Raw genomic sequence first — 21,862 nt, forward strand, 5'->3', positions numbered from 1 at the left:
GCAGCGTTCCTCCCCGAAACGTGACTGCGGCTTTTAGGGTTTTGTTTCTTTTTTCGTCTTGAAGCCGAACCTGAGAGGGCTGGAGCCAGCTAGATGCCTAAGAGTCTCCGGGGTGGAAAGTTTAGAGAGGCGGAGCAGCTACAAGAAAGGAGAGTCCCTGGGGCGGGTTGCAGCTGGTTCGGGCAGACCGATAAACAGTGGCTGCGGCAGCGGACACACCTCCGCGTGGGAGGCGGGGCCTCCGATAGCCACGCCCGCTCACGTCAAGGGAGAAGGTAAAACACAGCTTGTAACAATACACACCAAATAGACCATGATTGGTATACTGTAATAATGTGCATCCTGTATACGTAAGGTGTTATATGGCGGGGAATTAAAGCAGAATGGTGACACTGTTAACGCTGGGATGACAGGTGATAATTTTAAAAATCGCCTTTATAAAGTAGACAGACTCGTGAAATTTGTAAATAGCTTTCTGAAACACAATGAGAACAGTGTAAGGGAGTAGATGACAGATAAAAGAAAACTCCGGTGAAGGCTTTTGTAAGTAGAGGCATCTTTGTGTGTAACTGCTACCTGGTTAGCTTGTTTTCAAAGTTTGGATTTGGGGATACTGGATTTTCTTAAACTATCCTTAGGTGCAAAATCTTAACTTGAATCATGCACCATCCCCACCTCCCTCAAAAATAATTTTTCATCATAGATGTCTTGTCAAAGATCTGCCCGGTGTAAGAGACTGGAAGACAGTGAAACCCAGGCATCCCAGCAGTCTTCTACTCCCCCCAAACTTGAGCTAGGAAGGCGTGCGTAAAAGTACAGTAAGAGTCACTGTGGGAAAATGCCACTGTTTTCTGGTAAGGCCTGGCTATCAGATTAAAAGTCAAAGGGAACAAAGTCTAGCAACAAAATAATGTAGCTGGACCTGCGCTGCAACATTTTTTAGGTTCCTCCTTGACTGGATGATGAAGGACAAGAGGAAGAAGGGCAATGATAATAATTACAAGAAGAAACACAAGTCAAATACAGGCATATTTATTTAAACTTATGTTAACAGAATAAATGATCAGCAAAACACATTAAACCAGGTCAGTCAACATAACTAGTAAACACTGTATCTCATTAAAACGTTCATTCTCCAATTGTAGTCCCCTTTTAAAGCCTCATGACAGTCTCTTCTCTCCCTAAAGACAAGCGTGGGACCTTGGCTCACTTTACCAATATCTAATGCTTCCTTTCCTTCCCTGTTACTGTTATGTTAAAGATTTTATTTTCCCTTTTTGAAAAAAGCAACTTGTGCTTATTTTAAAACCAGTCGAGGGCTTCCCTGGTGCCTCAGTGGTGAAGAATCTTCCTGCCATTGCGGGAGACACAGGTACAAGCCCTGTTCTGGGAAGATCCCGCGTGCTGCAGAGCAGCTAAGCCCTTGTGCCACAGTTATTGAGCCTGTGCTCTAGTCTCCAACTTCTGAAACCAGGGGTGCACCTGAGAGCCTGTGCTCCACAACAAGAGAAACCTCTGCAATAAGAGGCCCTCACACCACAGCTAGAGGGTGGCCCTCACTTGCTGCTACTAGAGAAAATCCTGTGCACAACGAAGACCCAGCACAGCCATAAATAAAAAATTAGTCAATACTTAAATTTTTCAGTTCTGTTTTTCAAGATCGGTGACACTGTCTGGGGAAGGGAGAGGGTGGCTGTTGAGTAATGTGGTTCAGCAAGGAAGAATATTTTGTTACCAACTCAGTTTAGGATTGTTGGTACATGTGATAATGAAAAACAAACCAACGTTGAGTCAGATTTATTATTGTTTTTAAATTCTCTGCAGATAGTGTATCCCATCTGCTGGGATGATCAGGATAGGTTAGGTTATGTTGAGTAGTTCTTTCAATACCATCTTATAATTCTTTGTTTCGATGACCTTCACAGTTTTTAGGAGCACTGTTCCAGAATTTTGTAGAATGTTCCTCAACTGGGGTCTGTCTCTTGTTTTCTCATTCATGGTCAGACTGAGGTTATGAGTGTTTCAGAGGAAGGACACACATGAATAAAGTATCACTGTCATCATATCATATCAAGGGTACATACTGTCAAAGGATTTCTCTCTATTGATGCTAACATTCATCAGAGTTTGAGGTCAAGATGCTCTAATGTATCAACTACAAACTGGCATTTGCCATCTGTCTCCACCAGGATTAAATCATGTGCTACTGCAGCTGCTGATTTTCAAGACCCTCTGAAATGAGTTCAGGGTGGAGAGTAGAAATCAGGCACTCTGTGCTCTGGGGGAAATCTGGCATAACAGGTCTTCAGATATTTTCAGGAACTGATTTTATGAGCCCAGTTCTTATACCTCCTTATATCTAATGTACATGCGTGTGAAGTCACTTCAGTCATGTCTGACTCTTTGATACCCTATGGACTGTAGCCTGCCAGGCTCCTCTGTCCATGGGATACTCCAGGCAAGAATATTGGAGTGGGATGCCATGCCCTCCTCCAGAGGATCTTCCCAACCCAGGGATTGAACCTACAGTTCTTATATCTTCTGCATTGGCAGGCAGATTCTTTACCACTGGGAAAGCCCCCTCATATCTAGAACAGCACTAAAATCTTTCATGGTGATGGCTGTTCCTTGTGACTAGCAGAAAGCTTCACCAAACTAGCAGAAACCTTCTGGAAAAAATATGTGCTTGATTGCATGTACTCTTCCTTCACCAAAATCACATATATACTGACCTTCTCCTGTACCTCTTTGGAGCAGTTTCTCAGAGCTATCTGAGGTGTTGTCTCCTAGGCTGCAGTCCTCATTTTCCCCCAAATGAAGCTTAACTTGCAACTTTCACATTGTGCTTTTTTTTTTTAAGTCAAGAAATGTAAATTTTTTTTTTCTCCCTTTCCAGACTATCCTTATTGGGAGGAAGTCTCTGGGTTCACCTCACACTGAAAGGTTGGAGAAAGTTATGTTCCATCTCCTGAGGTGAGACTATCTACATAAATTATTTGGGATTTTTCTGCATGGAGGTTTGCCTCTCATATCTCTTTATTTCCTAACTTTCCCTCTATTTTATTTTTATTTTTCTGTACTGAAGGCTTTCTAATTGCCTCAACTCTGTCTTCAAAATCAATACCTCCAAGTCAATGCTTATTCTTCGGTCAGTGTGCTAGAAGAACTAGTCACCAAAACAGAAGAAAACAAAGCTTCATGGGGCTGAGGCAGGAGGAAGATGGGCCTCCCTGGGGTAAAGCCATTGGAGATTCATTCTCTATCGACTGAAACTCCACAAGAATAGCAGGGCAATTAAGGGAGGAGGCTGGGCCCTGCTCAGATCACATACTTCTCCTTTCCGAAGTCAGGAGACCTCCCCAATCATACATGCACAGAAAGACACCTTGGAGGTTAAAGGGGAGTGGTGCTAACTAATGCCAGGCTACCACAGCCTCTTTGGTAGAATCTAGTTTAGCTAAGAGATGCCTGTACACACGTGGGAGGATCCTGAGATACACTAAATATGGACTGTGGACCCAGCAAATCAAAATGACTGGCCAAAGGAAACCAGGAAGAAATACCCTATAAAAGTGATTCAATCTACCACGAGGGCACAGGTTGGGGACTCTCCCTCTGAATCTGCCCGTGTGCCTATCCACACGTACTGTACTCTTTTTCTCCAAATGAATACTTTACTTGCTTCACTACTTTCTGTCTTTGTGGAAATTCTTTTCTTCACTGACCACTGGTCTAGTGGCTAGGGCCTGCTGCTTTCACCACCATGACCCGACCTCAATCTCTGGCTGAGAACCCAGGCCCCACTCCAAGCTGTTGCAGGCCAAGGCCACCCAAGATCAGGGCAACACTTAGCGAACGCCAACAGACAATAATAAACACTTGTTTCAGTCAGTAAGTAATGAGTGGTTTGTCATACTGTAGTAGATAACTGGAAGAGAAATTAATAAAGACAAGATAGGGAAAAAATAAGGAAGAAAGCTGTGACAAACCTAGATGGCGTATTAAAAAGCAGAATCATCATTTTGCTGACAAAGATCCCCGTAGTCAAAGCTGTAGCTTTTCCAGTAGTCGTGTACAGATGTGAAAGTTGGACCATAAAGAAAGCTGAGTGCTGAAGAATTGATGCTTTTGAACTGTGGTGCTCGAGAAGACTCTTGAAAATCCCTTGGACTGCAAAGAGATCAAGCTAGTCAACCCTAATGGAAATCAACCCTGAATATTCACCGAAGGACTGATGCTAAAGCTGTAGCTCCAATACTTTGGCCACCTGATGTGAAGAACCAACTCATTGAAAGAGACCCAGATGCTGGGAAAGATTGAAGGCAGGAGGAGAAAGGGGTGACAGAGGATGAGACGGTTGGATGGCACCACTGACTCAATGGACGTGAGTTTGACCAAACTCCAGGAGCTGGTGAAGGACAAGGAAGCCTGGCATGCTGCCATCCATGGGGTCACAAAGAGTTGAATATGACCGAGCAACTGAACAACAGAGATTATCAAAAACAAAAACTAGTTCAAATAAAAGTTAATAAGGTAGATCAACTCTAGTCAGATTGATTAAGAAAATGTTGCAAATTAACAAAATACGGGATTTTTTAAAGGGGGAACACATATTAATGTAACCACTATGCTACTGCTACTGCTAAGTCACTTCAGTCGTGTCCGACTCTATGCGACCCCATAGACGGCAGCCCACCAGGCTCCCCGTCCCTGGGATTCTCCAGGCAAGAACACTGGAGTGGGTTGCCATTTCCTTCTCCAATGCATGAAAGTGAAAAGTGAAAGTGAAGTTGCTCAGTCGAGTCCGACTCTCAGCGACCCCATAGACTGCAGCCCACCAGGCTCCTCCGTCCATGGGATTTTCCAGGCAAGAGTACTGGAGTGGGGTACCATTGCCTTCTCCGGTAACCACTATAGGTATTCAAAATAATAAAGTATGTTGTAAATAATTATTAGATAATAAAATAGAAAGCCTAGATGAAACAAAGTCTAGAAAAATATAAAATGCCAAAATTGACAGGAAGAAGTAGAGAACTTGAATAGATCAATAAACATTGATGTAATTAGCAAAGCCCTTCCCTCCCAAATAACTAGATTCCAGTATTCTTGCCTGGGAAATCCCACAGACAGAGGAGCCTAGCAGGCTACAGTCCATGGGGTCACAAAGAGTCAGACAGAACTGAACAACTGAGCACGCATACACACACAGATGGAATTACACGTGAGCCCTACCAGACTTCCAAGAAGAGTTAGTCCTTCTGCAAGCTGTCTGAGATAAAGGATAAAGAGGGAAAGCTGCCCAGGTCATTTTATGAAGCTAGTATATTCATGATTCCCAAACCAAATATGGAAAAGAAAGGAAAACTGAAGCGCCGTTTCTCTTATAAGTAAAAAAAATTCAGAAAGAAATATTAGTTAATCAAATTCAACAATGAACTACCAAAACCAAAAAATAAATAAAACCAGGACAAAACAGGGAAAACAACACTCTGGAGCCCCCTTGACCTCCTTTGCCTTTTTCACAGCACATATCACCTCCTAGCATATTATGTTTTGCATGTCTGTTGTGTAATGTCCCACTCGGATATAATAAGCACCGTGAGTCTTAGTCTGGCTGGCTTGCAGATTCTAGGCTCCTGGAAGAGTTCCTTGCTCAATATATATTTCTTCGAAGAGTTAAAGAACATGACAAGACAGGACTTCAGTGTAGCATCCTGGACTTCAGCCATGTTGCATATATAATAAACCTGTCATGGGCAGTAGATGGGAAGAAATACATTGCAGGGGAGGAAGAATTCTAAGAGGTGAATGAGAAAGTGACCAGAGGGCTTTCATAGGTGAGTTTGATTATGAACCAGAGGATCCAGATCATACCAGCAGCCCTGAGCTTTGACAGAGTCGGACACAACTGAGCGACAAAGCTGAAGCAGATTCTGTCCACCACACCCAAGCATTGCACAGTGATTGGCCACTGTAAGCCTTCAACAAATGTTCTCTCTTATTATTAGCAAACTTTGATTACAGTTTGTAATAATGTTGTGTTACTCACATGTTCTCTATTTGTGTTATGCAACTCTCTTGTCCGTAGGAGCTGGCACAGCACTGCACATATTAACTAACTTGTACGTTTCACTTACCAGGCACTCTCTACGTGTAAGTCATGGTAACCAAGCAAGTGGGAACACAGCCTCGTGAGCATGTCCTGTCAAGTGTGGATATAGAACAGGTGCTCAGCTATTTATTAAATGACTTAATGAAGCAAAACAGCTTACTTCCTCTTCAAGGAACACATCAACACCTTAGCTGTCACCACACTCTCTCCCTGAAATACATTTTTCACTTATGCTTGTCAAAACTTATCCATCCTCACTCTTTTTGAGGAAATGGACATTGTAAGTAGTGACTGGACATGTTTCTTGTCCTGCTTCGTTAGCTAACAAATGTACTATGCAGTTGATGGCCTTCTCTCAAGCAACGATGGAAGACTGCATGGTTACTTACTGCTGCTTCTGCTGCTGCTGCTGCTAAGTCGCTTCAGTCGTGTCCAACTCTGCGACCCCATAGACGGCAGCCCACCAGGCTCCCCCGTCCCTGGGATTCTCCAGGCAAGAACACTGGAGTGGGTTGCCATTTCCTTCTCCAATGCAGGAAAGTGAAAAGTGAAAGTGAAGTCGCTCAGTCATGTCTGACTCTTCCCGACCCCATGGACTGCAGCCCACCAGCCTCCTCCATCCATGGGATTTTCCAGGCAAGAGTACTGGAGTGGGGTGCCATGGCCTTCTCCATACTCTAGTCTTGGCTTTGATTTTCTTTCATAATCTTTCTTCAGTGTGACTCCATCCAGTATCTCTGTTATAATCTATACATTTTTTTCTGTTACCTTATGTCATTTGTGAAGTGAAGCAGCCATAAATCATTTAAAATATATTATCCTTCTGTGTCAGTCAGCGAAGTCCTCTAGGAGGCGGATGCCAAGATAACATTACAAGGGCAAGAAATCTGTGTGTGTGTGTGGGGGGGTGCCTATGACAGAGCAAGGGGTGGGGGAGCCCGAGGGGGCAGGGAGAGCTTTCAGACTGTCGTGCAGGTTTGGCATCTATGAAAGGACAGGGAGGAGTATGGGGCAGGAAAAGCCTCTGACTACAGCAGGGCTGTAGGAATCTCCCTCCGCTAGGCTAGCCCAAGTGCTGGTATACAGATGGCCCAGGAAAGGGACTTCCCTGGTGGTCCAGTGGTTAAGAATCCGCCTGCCCACACAGGTTTGATCCCTGATCCAGGAACTAGGATCCCACCTGCTGTGGGGCAACTAAGCCCGTGCGCCACAGCTACTGAGCCTACCTGCCCTGAGAGTAGCCCCCGCTTGCTGCAGCTAGAGAAAGCCTGCTTGCAGCAACAAAGGGCCCAAGTGCTGCAACCAAGACCTAGCACAGTCAAATAAATTAAAAAAAAAAAAAGATGGCCCAGAAAAGAGCGATTCTTTGGGCAGAAATGGCCTGGCCCTGTACCCTGCCGTGTTCTGTCTTTCACTGGCCAGGGCTGCAGGGGAAGAGGGTGGCTCTGGACCAAATGCTGTGCTGCAGTGGATCTCCTAGGAGGGGCAGGTGCAGGCTGTTGGCTGACCCCTCCCCCGAAACACCCCCACATCCCAGAAGATGGGAGCCGCGTCCTTCCAGACCTACCTTGCACCGTCCTGGAGGCAAAGCCTGTTTTGTTCCCTTTTGACTCTTGCCCATTTTACTGGTTTCCAGTTACCACTTCATATTACTTCTTTTCATCAGACCAGTTGATAATGTTATAGTAATAGCATGATGGGGTAGAAGGATTTGGGGTTTGAGCAAACTCCAGAGACAGTGGAAGACAGGCGAGCCTGGCTTGCTGCAGTCCATGGGGTCGCAGAGAGTTGGACATGACTTAACGACTGAACAACAACAAAACAGTAAGATCTGGATTCACCTCTCAGGTTTTTCTCCAGCCAAATCTGTATTAGATTAGCTGAAACGGAATGCAAGTTCTTTAACTTCTTTAAGCCGCTGAAATGAGATTAAAACCATCTGCTGAAATGAGATTAACGTTTTACTTACTCAGTTGTCTGCTTAGCAGCTGTTTTGGGGGAAGCAATGGAGTTGCTGGAAGGATTAAATAAAATGCTTAGAATTTAGTGCCTGCTGTTGAGGAGGTGTTGAATAAATGTTCTTCTTTGCTCTTCACTTTCGAATAATACTTTGTGTGGGTTAAAGCACTTTTGTGAACGCTTGCTCAACTGACTTAGATATTATTACTTCTAAGAAGCTGTGACCAAAAGGAATTAGTGACTGACTTAAGGTGACACAGTCAAAACCGAGGCTGACTCGAGACTTGAACCCAAGTCCTCTGACTTCGGTTGTACTGCTGGCAGTTCTCAGGAAAAGGAGTGGTACTTTTCCATCATACCACCACCGTCAGAAACACGTGTGACTAGGCAATGGTGGAATTCAGTGCCAGAGAGGCCAGAGAGAGATGTCGGGCTGGGAAAAGCTGAAAAAGAAGGTGAATAAGTAATCACTGTATGTGAAAAGTTAACAGACAACTGCATATATTTTTCAAAAATGCTTACTGATGGAATAAGGAATTTTTAGACCTAAACAGACTGGCCAGAAAGCTGCTTAAGAAAACTGGCTTTTTCCAGGTCTGAAAATATAACAGAAAAAGAGCTTATTTCCAGAATCTCCAACACTTGCTCTCATGATTCTGCTGTTTCCTGCCTGGTGTGTTCCGTGCACAGCATCTGCAACCTTGGTGCACAGTACGCTTGAGCCACGTGTATGCCCGAGCCATTGGCCTTCTGTGCTTAGTCAGAACGTACTTACTCATAAAATACTTTTCTGGTTTTGAGACGTTTGGAATATGACTAAAAATAGTTTCCTCAAAAACAGAGAGAAACTGGAGTCACTGAGAGAATTTTCAGGGCTTTGCTGTTTTTATCCCTGCTATCAACAGCATTATTCACTTGAGACGGCTCACACCAGTCAAGCCAGTTCCACAGTTTTCCTTCTTTCTTCCTACTTATACAGATCACAGTTCTCAAGCGTCTGTGGCGCCTCCTATCTGTGTGGCATTCTTAAGTTTCATTCCTGTGGCTGATGAGTTGAAGTCAGATGTGTTCACCGCAGCCTCATCACATCTGGTTTTCTGGGGTGAACCCAGGAATTGCTTCTGTCTCTGACCTACTTTGTGATTTCTGGAAACTCTGAAAGCCAGTCCTGAGCCTGTGCCCTCAGAATCCTCCCACAGGCCTGGGCGTGGGACAGGAGTACTGTGGAAGGCAGGGCTGGGAAAGGAGGGAGAGGCAGAGCTTTGCTGAGGTGGAAGCCAGGCTGAGGGGCTGTCTGGGAGCAGTGTCACCGTCCCTTCCTGATATCTGTTGCCCAACATCATCAGGGCAGAATGACTCTTCAAGAAAACGGCTGTGTTGCCCTGAAGGTTCTGGAATCTTTTTGAATTTAGGGAAAGAGTCCCATCTAGCCCTTTGTCAAAGACAAACTGGGAGGGCTTATTAACATGTGAATACATTCAGCACCCTTTTCTGTTTCAGGTATCAGGGTTTCTTCCAGAATGATTAATCCAAAGTATTCTGAAAGTTGAAATTGAACAAGTCCTGCCTGCAACCCTTTTGGTTTGACTTGGGACCACCAGAAATGCCCTCAGTAACAACAAATTACTCCCCTCACTTTTGAACACACTGGGCAATTAAACATGGCTTGCAACTCTGGGGCACTGTCACTAATACAAAGGAAGTCTGCATAATGTCCTTCTCCTGAGGGATTTGAAAGGAAGTATTGTCATTACTTTTTCAGGGATGGTTCAGATGTACCTTATTTAAATGAAAGGGGAATTTTGTACCGTTTCAAAGTTCATTCTGGCTCAGCAAGCCCCTCCCTGCATGAACTGCATCACATCAGTCTTTGTGAGACGCCTGGGTTTGATCCCTGGGTTGGGAAGCTCCCCTGGAGAAGGGAAGGCCTACCCACTCCAGTATTCTGGCCTGGAGAATTCCATGGTCTGTACAGTCCCTGGGGTCGCAGAGTCAGACAGGACTGAGCGACTCTTACTTTCAGTTTTTGTGATCTTTAGTTTTTTTTTTTTTTGCAGTAAGGTTTTCAACACCAGGAAAGTTTGACTACTCACACTGTTCTATCACATTCTAGAATTTTCTGTGCACCTACTTTTTTCCTCAGGCCTTTCTCTACATCTCCGCCTTTGAAATGCTATTTGTTTTTCAAGAGGCAGCTTAAAGGGCCTCTTAGCTAACCCCACTCCCAACAACAAAAATAACAAAAACAAAATACCACCACCAACAATCTTTCCCAAACCCTGAAGCATTTGTCTTGGAAATTTTTATGTGATTTATTACAAGATTCTCTGATTAGTTATCTGTGCTCAGACTTGATCTTTTCTTTATATTTTAAGTTCCCTCAAAGCAAAGATTATTTAAAATTTCTCATGAATGTTTAACAAATGGCATTAAAATAATGGATGCTGATAAATTATATATTTTCAACAGCGGGAATTTAGAACAAAACTGATCAAAACTTTTGTTGGTCTCATAAAATAAATATAATCTGATTTAACTGTAAAAAATGATCTACCAAAACACACAGTCTGTAATAAATAAAGACTAGTGATTTTGTTGGTCATGTTACAAAAGTTCAAAAAAGATACTGGTTAAGAAAGTGGGGTTGGTCAATTTCCTAAATGTTTTCTTCTATCTCTGGCATATGTCCATTTATATCTATTTATCTATCCATCCATCTCTCCCTCCAGTGTTAAGATTCCAGCACTGTACTTCATTACTACTCTTTATTTTCCCTAAAAGTTATGAAAGTTATGATTTGTGCTATGTTAGTAAATTCCTTTCCAAGGAAAACTGGATAGAGGTTTTAGACCTTAGGTATTTAGACTGTCTTGGCACCCCACTCCAGTACTCTTGCCTGGAAAATACCATGGACGGAGGAGCCTGGTAGGCTGCAGTCCATGGGGTCGCTGAGTCCGACGCGACTGAGCAACTTCACTTTCACTTTTCACTTTCATGCATTGGAGAAGGAAATGGCAACCCACTCCAGTGTTCTTGCCTTGAGAATCCCAGGGAGGGGGGAGCCTGGTGGGCTGCCGTCTATGGGGTTGCACAGAGTCAGACACGACTGAAGTGACTTACAGTTACAGTTCCCAAGTCAACTCTATACACACTTGTTAGACTTTATCACTGTATAAAAATGTACAGTGGTTTATTGACATGTACATTCCAATATGTTTACAGCTGCGAGATAATGAGGCACACTCAGTATTGCACTTCATTAAAATTTCAGGCTCAAACTTAACCTAGAAGTTTAAATGAAACTGCATTTGTAAATTTAGTAATTCTTATACAGGACAAACATTGATATCTTTATATACAGTGATACTTATTACATTTATATGCCATCCTAACACAATTTTTTTTTTTTTTAAATAACAGTCTAGGAAATAAAACAGAATATTCCTCTTTTTATCCCCACCCGTGATGCAATTGTACAGGATTACAAAAAAGGCAGTATACAATAAACAATGATTATTTTTCTTTTTTTTGCTTGAAAGCCAGCATCATTCTTAGTCCACGGGCATGGCAATTCTTTGATATCAATTATCTATAAATGTCCAATGCTTCACAGGCCAGTGACGATAATGGCCACATGCAAACACCTCACAAGTTTGATGTCTTGGTTCAAAAAGAAGATAAACTGAAACAATGGGGAAACTTTCCATAGCAAGAATTATGTACATGGTATTTGGCATCCGTCTTGCACTGTGAATGGTTCATTTTTATGGATGTAAAAATGGTCCCGTCCTTATCCTGAGCAGAGTTTAAACTTCACCACATCCGCTTGGGAGATGAAGGCAACTTCTCTCTCTGTAGACAAAGGAATCTGAGTGTTCTAAAAAGTGTGAGCATTTCTGCACACTCCACAACCCAGAGCAAACTCTTCTCCAGTGGGAGGATGAACAACATGGAGAGGACATTCAGTTCCTTCTAACTGTTTGCCTTTGGGACCTGTATACATTATGAAGGAGGCAAAAGAATATAATTAAAACACACACACACAAATCTAATGTGATGGTAAAAAAAAAATTAAAATCAAAATGAAAGTAAAAACACCTGCAGAGGTTTGTGTGCGTACTGTTGAGGCGCTGTCTAATATAGCAATCTACTCAGTTCTCTAAGAGACACAGAGGCAGAAAATACCCCATTTTACCGATAAGGAAACGGTGGCAAATTAACGTAACTTTTCTGACTCCTAGGCCCTCATCAATACCTAACTCACAAGTGCTGTGAAGAGTAAGTACCCTGGTACCAACAAGGCAGTCAATAAATTTTCTAGAGAGGAATGGACAGACAGAGGGATTCTCTTCTTCAACTTCTTAATCTGGACTCTTGTCCTTGTCCATACAACACCGTCCCCTTTTCACACCCTTCTTTCGCTGACCTTAGCTCAACACTCCCTCTCCTGCTTATCATGACCATTATACTCAACACTCTAGTCTCACATTATTCTCATCCTGCTTCTTTCAAAGTCATAAAGTACTTCTACTGTAAAAAAAAAAAAAGAAGTTTTTAGAGGGAGAACAGTTACAATCTTTATTTGACACAAGCAAACAGCAGAGTAGCCATACTAAAAAAAACCCAAACAAACCCTACTTATCTTATTATCTTTGTTTTGGAATAGATAATATATTTCACATGGTTTAAAAATAAAAATACTTAAAAAATTACACGCAAAAAGAAGTCACTTTTGCCCCATTTTCAGCCAATTTTTCCTATTTCCCGCAATAATCAATCTTATTAGTTTATGAATTTTTCCAGTGCTTTTTAAATGCAAATAGAATATACCTTTCCATTTCCCTCCTTCTTACAAAAGGCAGCATCCTGTGCACATTGCTCTGACTTTTCATTTAATAGCATCTCCTACAGATCTTTTCATTTTAGTACATAGAAACTCCATCCTCAATCCCTTTCATTTTTTAATAGAGCACAGTAACTAGCATTTAACCAACCTCTTATGGGATACCTGCATTGTTTACAGATTTGTATTATTATAAACAAGGATGTGATGAATAACCCTGTATATCTGCTCTTCAGTATTTTTCTCACATATGTAGGTGTATCCCCAGAAGTGGGATCACTGAAGGGTAGATAAATTTGCAACTTTGAAAGGGACCTCAGGGTTCTGCCATTTGCATGCTGGTAAGCAATGGATGCAAGTGTGTGTCTCCTTCCCCAGCTTTAACAACACTATATACTGGTGTATGTGGTGTGTGCGTGTTTGTGTGCATTTTGACTAGGTTTAGATCTGTCTCCTCTATGTTCACATTTTATCTCCCCTTCCACTGCTCTCACTTCTGTTCAGCCTGATATTCCACCTTACTGTGATCACTAGCCTCCAGACCTCTTCTGACGTTTTCAGTCTCCTTTTGGTTTCACATTCATTTTCTCTCAGCCTGACCTCCAAAGACCATCATTTCCCCTGTATTCTCATTGGCTTCTTTAATTCCCTTGGCTCTCTGATGCTCACTATGCTGCCGATTCCCAGCCATTCTAGATTAAATCACTTGTCCACTTTATGGTGCTGATTCCAGACTTCATTTAAAAACAAAAAAAAATTCATAGCTGCTCACAATAAAGGCAGATGTGTGACTCCCCCCACCCCCACCAAAATCCTTTTAAATGGTTCTATTATCAATTAATAATTTCAAACCTCTCACGGCACTTTAGTACTGAGCAGCAATCCTTCTACTAATCCTTAGCTGACTTCCTTCTCAGTCCCCACGCTCTGAGCCCCTCGCTCCTGATGGTCATCTTTCTACTTCACTCAGAAAGCCGGAAGCTTACAAGGGCTGAGGAATCCCTTTGTTTAGGACAGTTTGAACTGGATTTCTACCACTTGAAACAAAGTGTTCTCATGGGATCATGAAATAAAACTAGAGACCATGTACATCATAATCGTATTTATAAATATTGAAAGCATACCTGCAGGACAGTGTGGAAGTTCTTCCTTAGGAATGCTAGTCATTCTCTGAAAATCATCATGACAAGCATTACAAAAATGTGTTGTTCCGAAACAGAAAAAGACAGCTACTGAGCAGCAGTAGCGACACTTATACTCCAAAAAGTCTGTGCCATGTTTTGGACACATCTACAGCGAAAGAAAATAAATACAAGACTATGGTGAGTCTATTTCAACTATACTTAATATAATCATATACATAGCTCAGTAATTCATGCTTTGAGAGTATACATAGCTCTCAAAACTGATTGAAAACTTGATGATACATACATTAAAACACTGAATAAATGTGTGGCTTGGCCCAAAAGGTTTGGACGAAGTCCCAAGTTTAAATCCCAGCTCCATAATAAACAACTTATTTAATAAGCTATCCATATAATTTCTCTGTGAATGCTTCTTGGTCAACAAAATTGAAAACTTATTAATATTTCTTTTATCTCTCATTCTCAGAGATGTACTGTTAAGATTTCATTGAAATGGAGAAAATCCTAAAAGTGTGCCTGCAGGTTTAAGAAAACGAAATAAGTAAAATTTATTACTTGTTGATACATGGTGATTATTTTATGGGACACAAAATTATAAAATGCAAATACCAACAGCATCCAAAAGAGATAATATATACAAGATGATCTGGAAAATTATACTCTGCCCTATAAATCGCAGAAAATACTGGGGAAGAAGCCTATTATACCATCCCCATGATATTATACTAGTAGTCTAAAAAAACAGATGTTTAACATTTCTAAACTGTTCCTTCTAATAAAATGTTCTCCCACCTGAGCCCTGGACACATCAGAACAGGCACCACAAATGAGTTCTCTAGGATCATAATCATCCCCTTGTCCAGCCTCAGCATCGCAGCGAGCTTCACCACCAAAATATGCCTAAGGAGGGAAGAGACTTAGATTACAGCAGCAAACAGAGAACTCTGCCATGGGAGGTTCAGTGTGGCTGCAGTGGAAGTGAAATCGAGAGGCCTCTGGAAATATTATTGTCTGTTAGACATTCCCTTGCAATGCCAAGCGGAATGTATACAGGATGCCGCTGTAAGAAACAGATCAGGACAAGAAATATGGTTTCTGCAATTCTGGAATGGATTCATGCTTACAGTAGGAAGTTCAAAGACTGAACTGTGATAGCAAAATAACAAAAGAATGGATAGTATTCCAAATAAATATCAAGAACAGGATATTAAGTAGTAAAGAGAAACTATGCTTTTCCAAGGCAAAGTTTGAATAGTTTTTCCTTTTTGACATATTAAATACCATATTCCCATCTACTCCTCTAAAAATATGCCTAAAATAAATATTAGATATTCCATTCAGAACACTGCTCATACTCACAGAGCTACACTGTATGCAGGAACTCAACAGTATCTAATACAGATACTTGAATATATGAAATTACCACAATGGGTAATTTATCTGTATTTGCTTTGGGCACAAAATAAATTCAACAAATTATAATTGGGGCATTCTGCATATATAACATGTCTCATAGCCAAAGAAACTGTATCCATAATTCTGTATAAATGAGTCAATAGAAAGTTATTATCTGTACTAGAAAACAGGTCGAAAGACAAGGCTTCATTGATACAGAGGTTATAAATGGTCGTGCACTGGCTAAATCAGGCCTCAGAAGTATTTCATTTGTCCTGGGGGCCTATTCCAGTTGTTTCACTTTTCGAGATTCCTGGCTCGGCTTCCTAAGGCATTTGACTCTCATCTGTATGGTAGTACAATATTCATTTATGAGATCCAGTACATTAAACACAGAGAAATAACATTTTATTCTTTGTAATAATTCAAGGTTCACAAATAAATGGTACACACTGGTCTTTCCTCGAGTGTGGATATTTGTTTGCCTTCCTGGCTTTCGTCTATTTAGCCTGCCATTCATTATCTGTATTTTCTTTTCCTTATGTTGAGAGACTATCTTTCATATATTGATTTCTTCCTTCCTTCATTCATTCTCCAATTAATGGTGTCTAATAAGCACCAACTACTGGAGGTAGAGAAATTTTAAAAAGTTGTCTTCATCCTCATGGAACTTACCAAGTGGGACAGAGAGACATGTGAACATCACTGTGATGCAGAATAAGAAGGGTTAAGATAGATGTATTCAAGACATCAGAATGGCGTGGTGGCACTGAGGGGGCGGGGCACACTACAGAGAAGCCTGAGCCAAATCCAGAAGTGTGATCAGACAGATTTGATCACGTATCAGGGCGTGTGTGGATGGGTGGGTCACAGGTGAGAGTAAGATGCAGAGAAGGAGGCAGAGAAGAGCATTCCAGGGAGAGAAAGGCCTACAGGACGGCATGCAGGTGCCAGGGAGTGAGCACACGTGGCCCAGTTTGGGGAATTGCAAGTTGCTCTGTAATCTGCTGCATGGGGCACAAGTGGAAGCATGTCGGGAGATGAGACTTGGAGAGCTGCTGTGTGTGGCGGGGTGGGCTACAGGGTTGTAAGCAGAACAGCGCCACGGTCGGATTCAACACCGACCAGTGGAATTCTAAGTGTGGAGCATGGAGTGGAGGGGTTAGGGGCTCCACACAATGAGCCCAGAGAGAAGGTTCCTCCTATAATTACCAAAGGAAATGATTCAGGTTGCTGAAGATGTAGGAAAGAGGAAAAAAGCTCAGAAGAGATTGAGAGGCAGAACCAACTTTGTTAATACAGACTGGAGATTGAGACAGTCAGAAGTATCTGTGAGAAATCTAAATGTCTGGTAGACAATTGGATATTTATATCTAAATCTCAAAAATTCTGGAGGGTCAGAACAATACAGGTAGGCAAAGGCATGGGTCTGCAGGTCACCAAAGGCACAGAGGTATTACTGGGCTAGAATGGATGGCTGGGGAAACAATATGTAAGAGTAGGTGAATAAAAAGAAACTCTATGAGGGAATTAAAGAGCAGTGACCAGAAAGGCAGGAAGATACCAGGAAAAGTCTTGTTCTGGAAACCGAGGAGGCAAGGATTTTTAGAAGGGAAAGGTCAAAAGAGTTAATCAAGCAAGAGAAGTTTATTTAAGAAGTAACTGGATTCAACAAACAATACTGATGGGAAAGAGATTATGCAGAGAAATATTTCATGTTCTGGAAACAATTTGTATATATATTTCTAAAAAAGCCCAAAACAAACTAAGAAAATAAATTCTACTTGAAGCAGAGCACCAAACGTTTTCATTTTTAACTTCAGACTGAAGGTATGAGAATAATTAGATGTCATTTGACAATTCAACTTCTTAATCTCATAGGTAATCTCTAGTTCTTAAAAACTGGTCATATGATTAACAGCATACCTTTCTGCATTTGTAACAGACATAATATGCATATCTATTCATGGCATAGCCAGCGGGGTCGTTGTAAAATCTCACACCAGGAGTTGTGATAGCTTCGCTCTTATGCAGACCCTCGTATTCCAGTCTCATCAGGGCTTTTCTTCTGACATCCTCATAGAGCTCTTTTATTGGATCAAGCAGGTCTTTTAACACTATATGATTTATCTTGTTCTGAAATTAAAAAAAAAAAGAACATTCTCTACCCAAAAGAATCGTTTATTTATTAATTCAAGAAACAGTGTTCATCTAAGTGCCAAGCACGGTGCTAGGAGATAATGAAAACATTTCCTAAATAAAATATCATTGAAAAATAATCCTGGACAGTCCTCACAAGCCTGTATTTTCCCAAGAGCAGTGAAAGTGGGGCACAAACATGAAAATTCCACTGTAGCAGCTTCATATTTCCGAGCATGAAATATATCTCCTGCGGCCTTAGCTGTTCCTGGAATGAAAGGTTACCCTGCTGCCACAAATGTGTGTGTGTGTGTGTTTTGGTTCCTTGGGGGTAGGGGAGGTTACATAATAGAAATGAACAAATAGTATTTCTCTATTATTTTCCTGTATCATTTCCTAAACGTGACTTTTCTCTGAAGCACCAAATGAAAAGGGAGAGAAAATACTACCGTCTTTTTGAACGTGGCTCAGTCTTACCAATGGCTGTGCTGAGTCCATGTTACACACTACACACCCTGTGCAAGCACACCCGTGAACAAGCTTCTGTGTTAAGCACTGTTAGCCTGCCAAAATAACTGCTACTCTGGTCACTACCTTTGCAGAGATGTGTCACAATGTGGAGAATTTTCTCCTTGTTTTCCCTGCGCTCTAAGGAATCTGTCCTAATGGCACTTCAAGCCCAGGTTTTACTCTCTCATGGCAGCTGTGAGCACCTACTGGCACCACAGGCTCATTCTTCTTTTGGGTAGTCATGCACTCTTCTGTCATGTGGTCTGAACCCTGAGGGGTCTGAAAGCAGTGATGTGTGCCCTTCGATGCACGACAATGTCTACATCAATTTCCTGATGTAATAGTTTAACTTAATTAGCTTTTCAGGGACAATTAATGTCTTGAAATGTATTATAATAGATACAGATCTTATTATATTCTTAGGTACTACCTGTGTGAACAGAGTAGAAACTGAAGGGGGCTGTTGAGACACAGCAGACTGGGAAGGTCACCTAGAGATGCTGCCACGTGTTTATTTTGAAAGACAAAAGATGAAGACAGAGATGAACATAAATAGGAAGTAGGTAATTTCTGATGCTTTCCATACCTTGCAAATGGGACAAGATATAAATCCAAACGTTATCCTTGGACCAAGCCATCTGTTTTCCAAAACTCGTCGACAGCACTGTAAGTGGAATACATGACTGCAGTCCAGCTTAAAGGAAAAAAGGAGAAGGGATATAACCACATGTAATAACCATAATTATGAATAACTGACAGATGATTCAGTGTAGGCTGCTACTTAGAGCAGGTAAGAGAAAAATCTAGAAATTTAGTAGAATGAAATTCCAGCCTTCTGTTATTCATGGGACATTACGAACAAGATCTTCAGCTTCTCCCAATTTTCATTATTTATGTATCAATATCACCTTATAGACAGTAAGCTGGGTTAGGGAGAAATGAGAAATATTCAGTTTTGTACCTCTTAGGAAGAAGAAGAAACTATTGATTAAAAAATTTAAGATTTGTTTTTGAGAATACTCATTGTCTTAGAGTCACAAGAACTGAACATATAAACAAACAACCAGTAAATGTTAATGAAAATCTTACTGAGCAAATTGTAACTTCCATAATATTACTAGTATATTACAGATGTATGTATATACATTATATATAGAGGTATGTATTATTATGCACAGATCAATTACATAATGCTGTAAAATGCCATGCTGAATTTTGGAAATTAAGAAGAGAGAAGCTATTGAATAATTATTTTTTTTCTCCCTTATGAACACTTTAGACATTCACTTGACTATACAGGCTCATACAAACCACAGATAAAAGCTCAGTGTACAACATGGACACAGAACAAAAAGAGCATTTGCTCTTTAAGAAACTGGTAGACATTAGTGGGACAGTTTCACCCAATTATAAGAGAGTCAATCACTTCTTTACTTGATGAGTATATTTATATTTCTTACTGAAAAATCTAGACACTTAATGCTTTACAAGCACAGACAACCTGAATGGCTGGCGCGGCCGAGAGTGCTTCCGTGAAACAGATCATGCACATGTCATCGGCGTCCTGCTTCAGGGTGGTGGCATTTTTATCACAGCCGTGTAGACAGGGCAGACAGTGCTCTTCGTTTTTAACACCTCCACATGGATGGCCACAAGGGTGGGTCTTGCTACAGGCTATCTTAGCATACTCCTGTTAAAGGTGAATTATAATACGGCACAGAAAATATATTAAAAAAAGGCAAACAGCCTGGTAAATTATATCCAATATGTTAATTTCCTAAGATACTTTCCCAGAGGAAACAGATATAAGGTTAAATAACCACAAAGTAGTTATTTTTATTCTCTGCTTGAATATAACTTAGGATTAACAAAGTTTATTTTTCTTTTAATGTGATTAAAAAAAATTTTACTCCATATAAAGGGAAAGCTGATTAAAAACTGAACTGCAAGTTTAGTCTATTTGTTATCATGCATAGCCAGGAAGTTAAAAAAACAATTCCTGACAATTATCCAATCACCAACTGTGTGCATGTTAAGTCACTCAGTCATGTCTGACTCTTTGCGACCCCATGGACTATAGCCCGCCAAGCTCCTCTGTCCATGAGATTTCCCAGTCAAGAATACTGGAGTGGTTTGCCAACCAACTACCCTTCATTAAAATGGGGATTACAAAAAATACAGGCATCTTTCATTATCCGGACTTTATCCAAATTCTTGTTAACTAAAGTGAATAATCAAAGTATTTAGATAGCATGGGACTTATATAGATGTTTAGGCTTAAACAAATTCAAGGAAACAAATAAAATGTGTAATGCAGCCCATAGATCTATGGCACCCCACTCCAGTACTCTTGCCTGGAAAATCCCATGGACGGAGGAGCCTGGTGGGCTGCAGTCCATGGGGTCGCTAAGAGTCGGACACGACTGAGCGACTTCACTTTCACTTTCCTGCATTGGAGAAGGAAATGGCAACCCACTCCAGTGTTCTTGCCTGGAGAATCCCAGGGACAGGGGAGCCTGGTGGGCTGCCGTCTACAGGGTCACACAGAGTCGGACACGACTGAAGCGACTCAGCAGCAGCAGCAGCAGCACAGAAGAAAATTTTAAATATATACAATGGTGACAGCTGGGAAACATAAAAGAGATTGCTTTGGGTTTGAGGGCTTTTACTGATCATTCTCCAGCTTTGGTAACACACCCAACTCTTGACATGGGTAATATGCTAATTTAGAAAACGAAAGTGATTCCGAGCTCCAACTCCCACTTATACCAAGTGAAGGTGTCATGAGGGAACACGTAAGCAAGCTCCTCCTCACTGTGATGGCCTGACGCCACACGCACCTGGCAGTCTGCATCGGAGCAAACACTGCCAACAGCAGACAACTCCGTTCCGCTCCTGGAGCCACAGAAACGGCATGCCTCCGAGCTACTTGTGGTGGGTTTTCCTAGGTGCAAGCAGAAAAGAAAAATCCTCCTTAAGCATATGTTTTCTACATATTTTACTATAACTAGTTGAAAGAAAAAAAAAAAAAAGCAAACCAGGAATGTATCACTTGCTGTCATTGAGAAATCAGCCTGGCAGTTTTGTAGCCGAATGGTTGTAAGCTGCCCTAATTACAAAGCAAATAATCACACACACACAAAAGGATAAGAAACTGAAGAGCTATCTGAAGCCAAATAAATTATTAACTGATTTATTTATACTTTACCACAGAAATAGACTAGTCAAGACAGCAGGTCGAGCAGCTATGGTCAGATCCCTCATTGTAAGACCATAATATCAGACAAAATATAACAAAAATTACATAAAAATACTTGGAAGAAAGAGAAATCATTCACGTACCTTTCCCAGCAACAATATTATAAGATATAGAGAAAAACTATTACCAGAAGATATGAAATGTGAATAACAGAAAAATTCCCAGAGAACTTAAGGTAACAGAGCAATCTGAAAGGAATTTAAATCTATTTGAAATAGCTGAAGAAGGAACAGAATCCATAAGAGAACAAAAGGAAAGAAAACAAGATTTGAAAAATACAGACCAAGCTCATTATAAAACATAAATATTGTATAAAAATCTAAATACAATAACTGAATTTAGCAATATTTATAGAAAATATATTTTTAAATGAACAGTTTATATCATAATTACAAGGATGGTTCAAACACTAGAACAGTTACTAATGTAATATATATTATATGGAGGAATAATAGGTGGAAAAAAACCAGCAGTGAGAGAAAAAAAGACTATGCTCTTGG

At 41.1% G+C, this 21,862-nt stretch overlaps 1 protein-coding gene and 1 long non-coding RNA gene across 12 annotated transcripts in view; one reads left to right on the plus strand and one right to left on the minus strand.

Annotated features, from left to right (window-relative positions):
• Positions 1-5: 5 nt before the first annotated feature.
• Positions 6-6,984, plus strand: LOC138990209 (uncharacterized). Its single transcript, XR_011466328.1, has 3 exons — positions 6-275; positions 2,897-2,973; positions 6,141-6,984. It is a non-coding gene; the product is annotated as an uncharacterized lncRNA (long non-coding RNA).
• Positions 6,985-11,518: 4,534 nt separating this feature from the next.
• The window catches only part of MYCBP2 (MYC binding protein 2), a 270,299-nt gene continuing 259,955 nt past the window's right edge, over positions 11,519-21,862 (minus strand). For 10 of the 11 annotated variants that reach the window (XM_070380616.1, XM_005891177.3, XM_070380615.1 and 7 more), the window contains 7 exons: positions 20,944-21,047; positions 19,605-19,793; positions 18,690-18,797; positions 17,381-17,590; positions 14,852-14,959; positions 14,039-14,204; positions 11,519-12,064 (listed from right to left, as the gene is read on the minus strand). In XM_070380616.1, coding sequence (XP_070236717.1) covers positions 11,949-12,064; positions 14,039-14,204; positions 14,852-14,959; positions 17,381-17,590; positions 18,690-18,797; positions 19,605-19,793; positions 20,944-21,047 — 1,001 coding nt within the window. In that variant the 3' untranslated portion in view covers positions 11,519-11,948. Of the gene's footprint in view, positions 12,065-14,038; positions 14,205-14,345; positions 14,576-14,851; positions 14,960-17,380; positions 17,591-18,689; positions 18,798-19,604; positions 19,794-20,943; positions 21,048-21,862 lie in introns of those variants that run through there. The other variant, XR_011466330.1, reaches the window with a different exon arrangement.

This window comes from Bos mutus, chromosome 12, assembly GCF_027580195.1.
Source record: "Bos mutus isolate GX-2022 chromosome 12, NWIPB_WYAK_1.1, whole genome shotgun sequence".
Lineage (NCBI taxonomy): Eukaryota > Metazoa > Chordata > Mammalia > Artiodactyla > Bovidae > Bos > Bos mutus.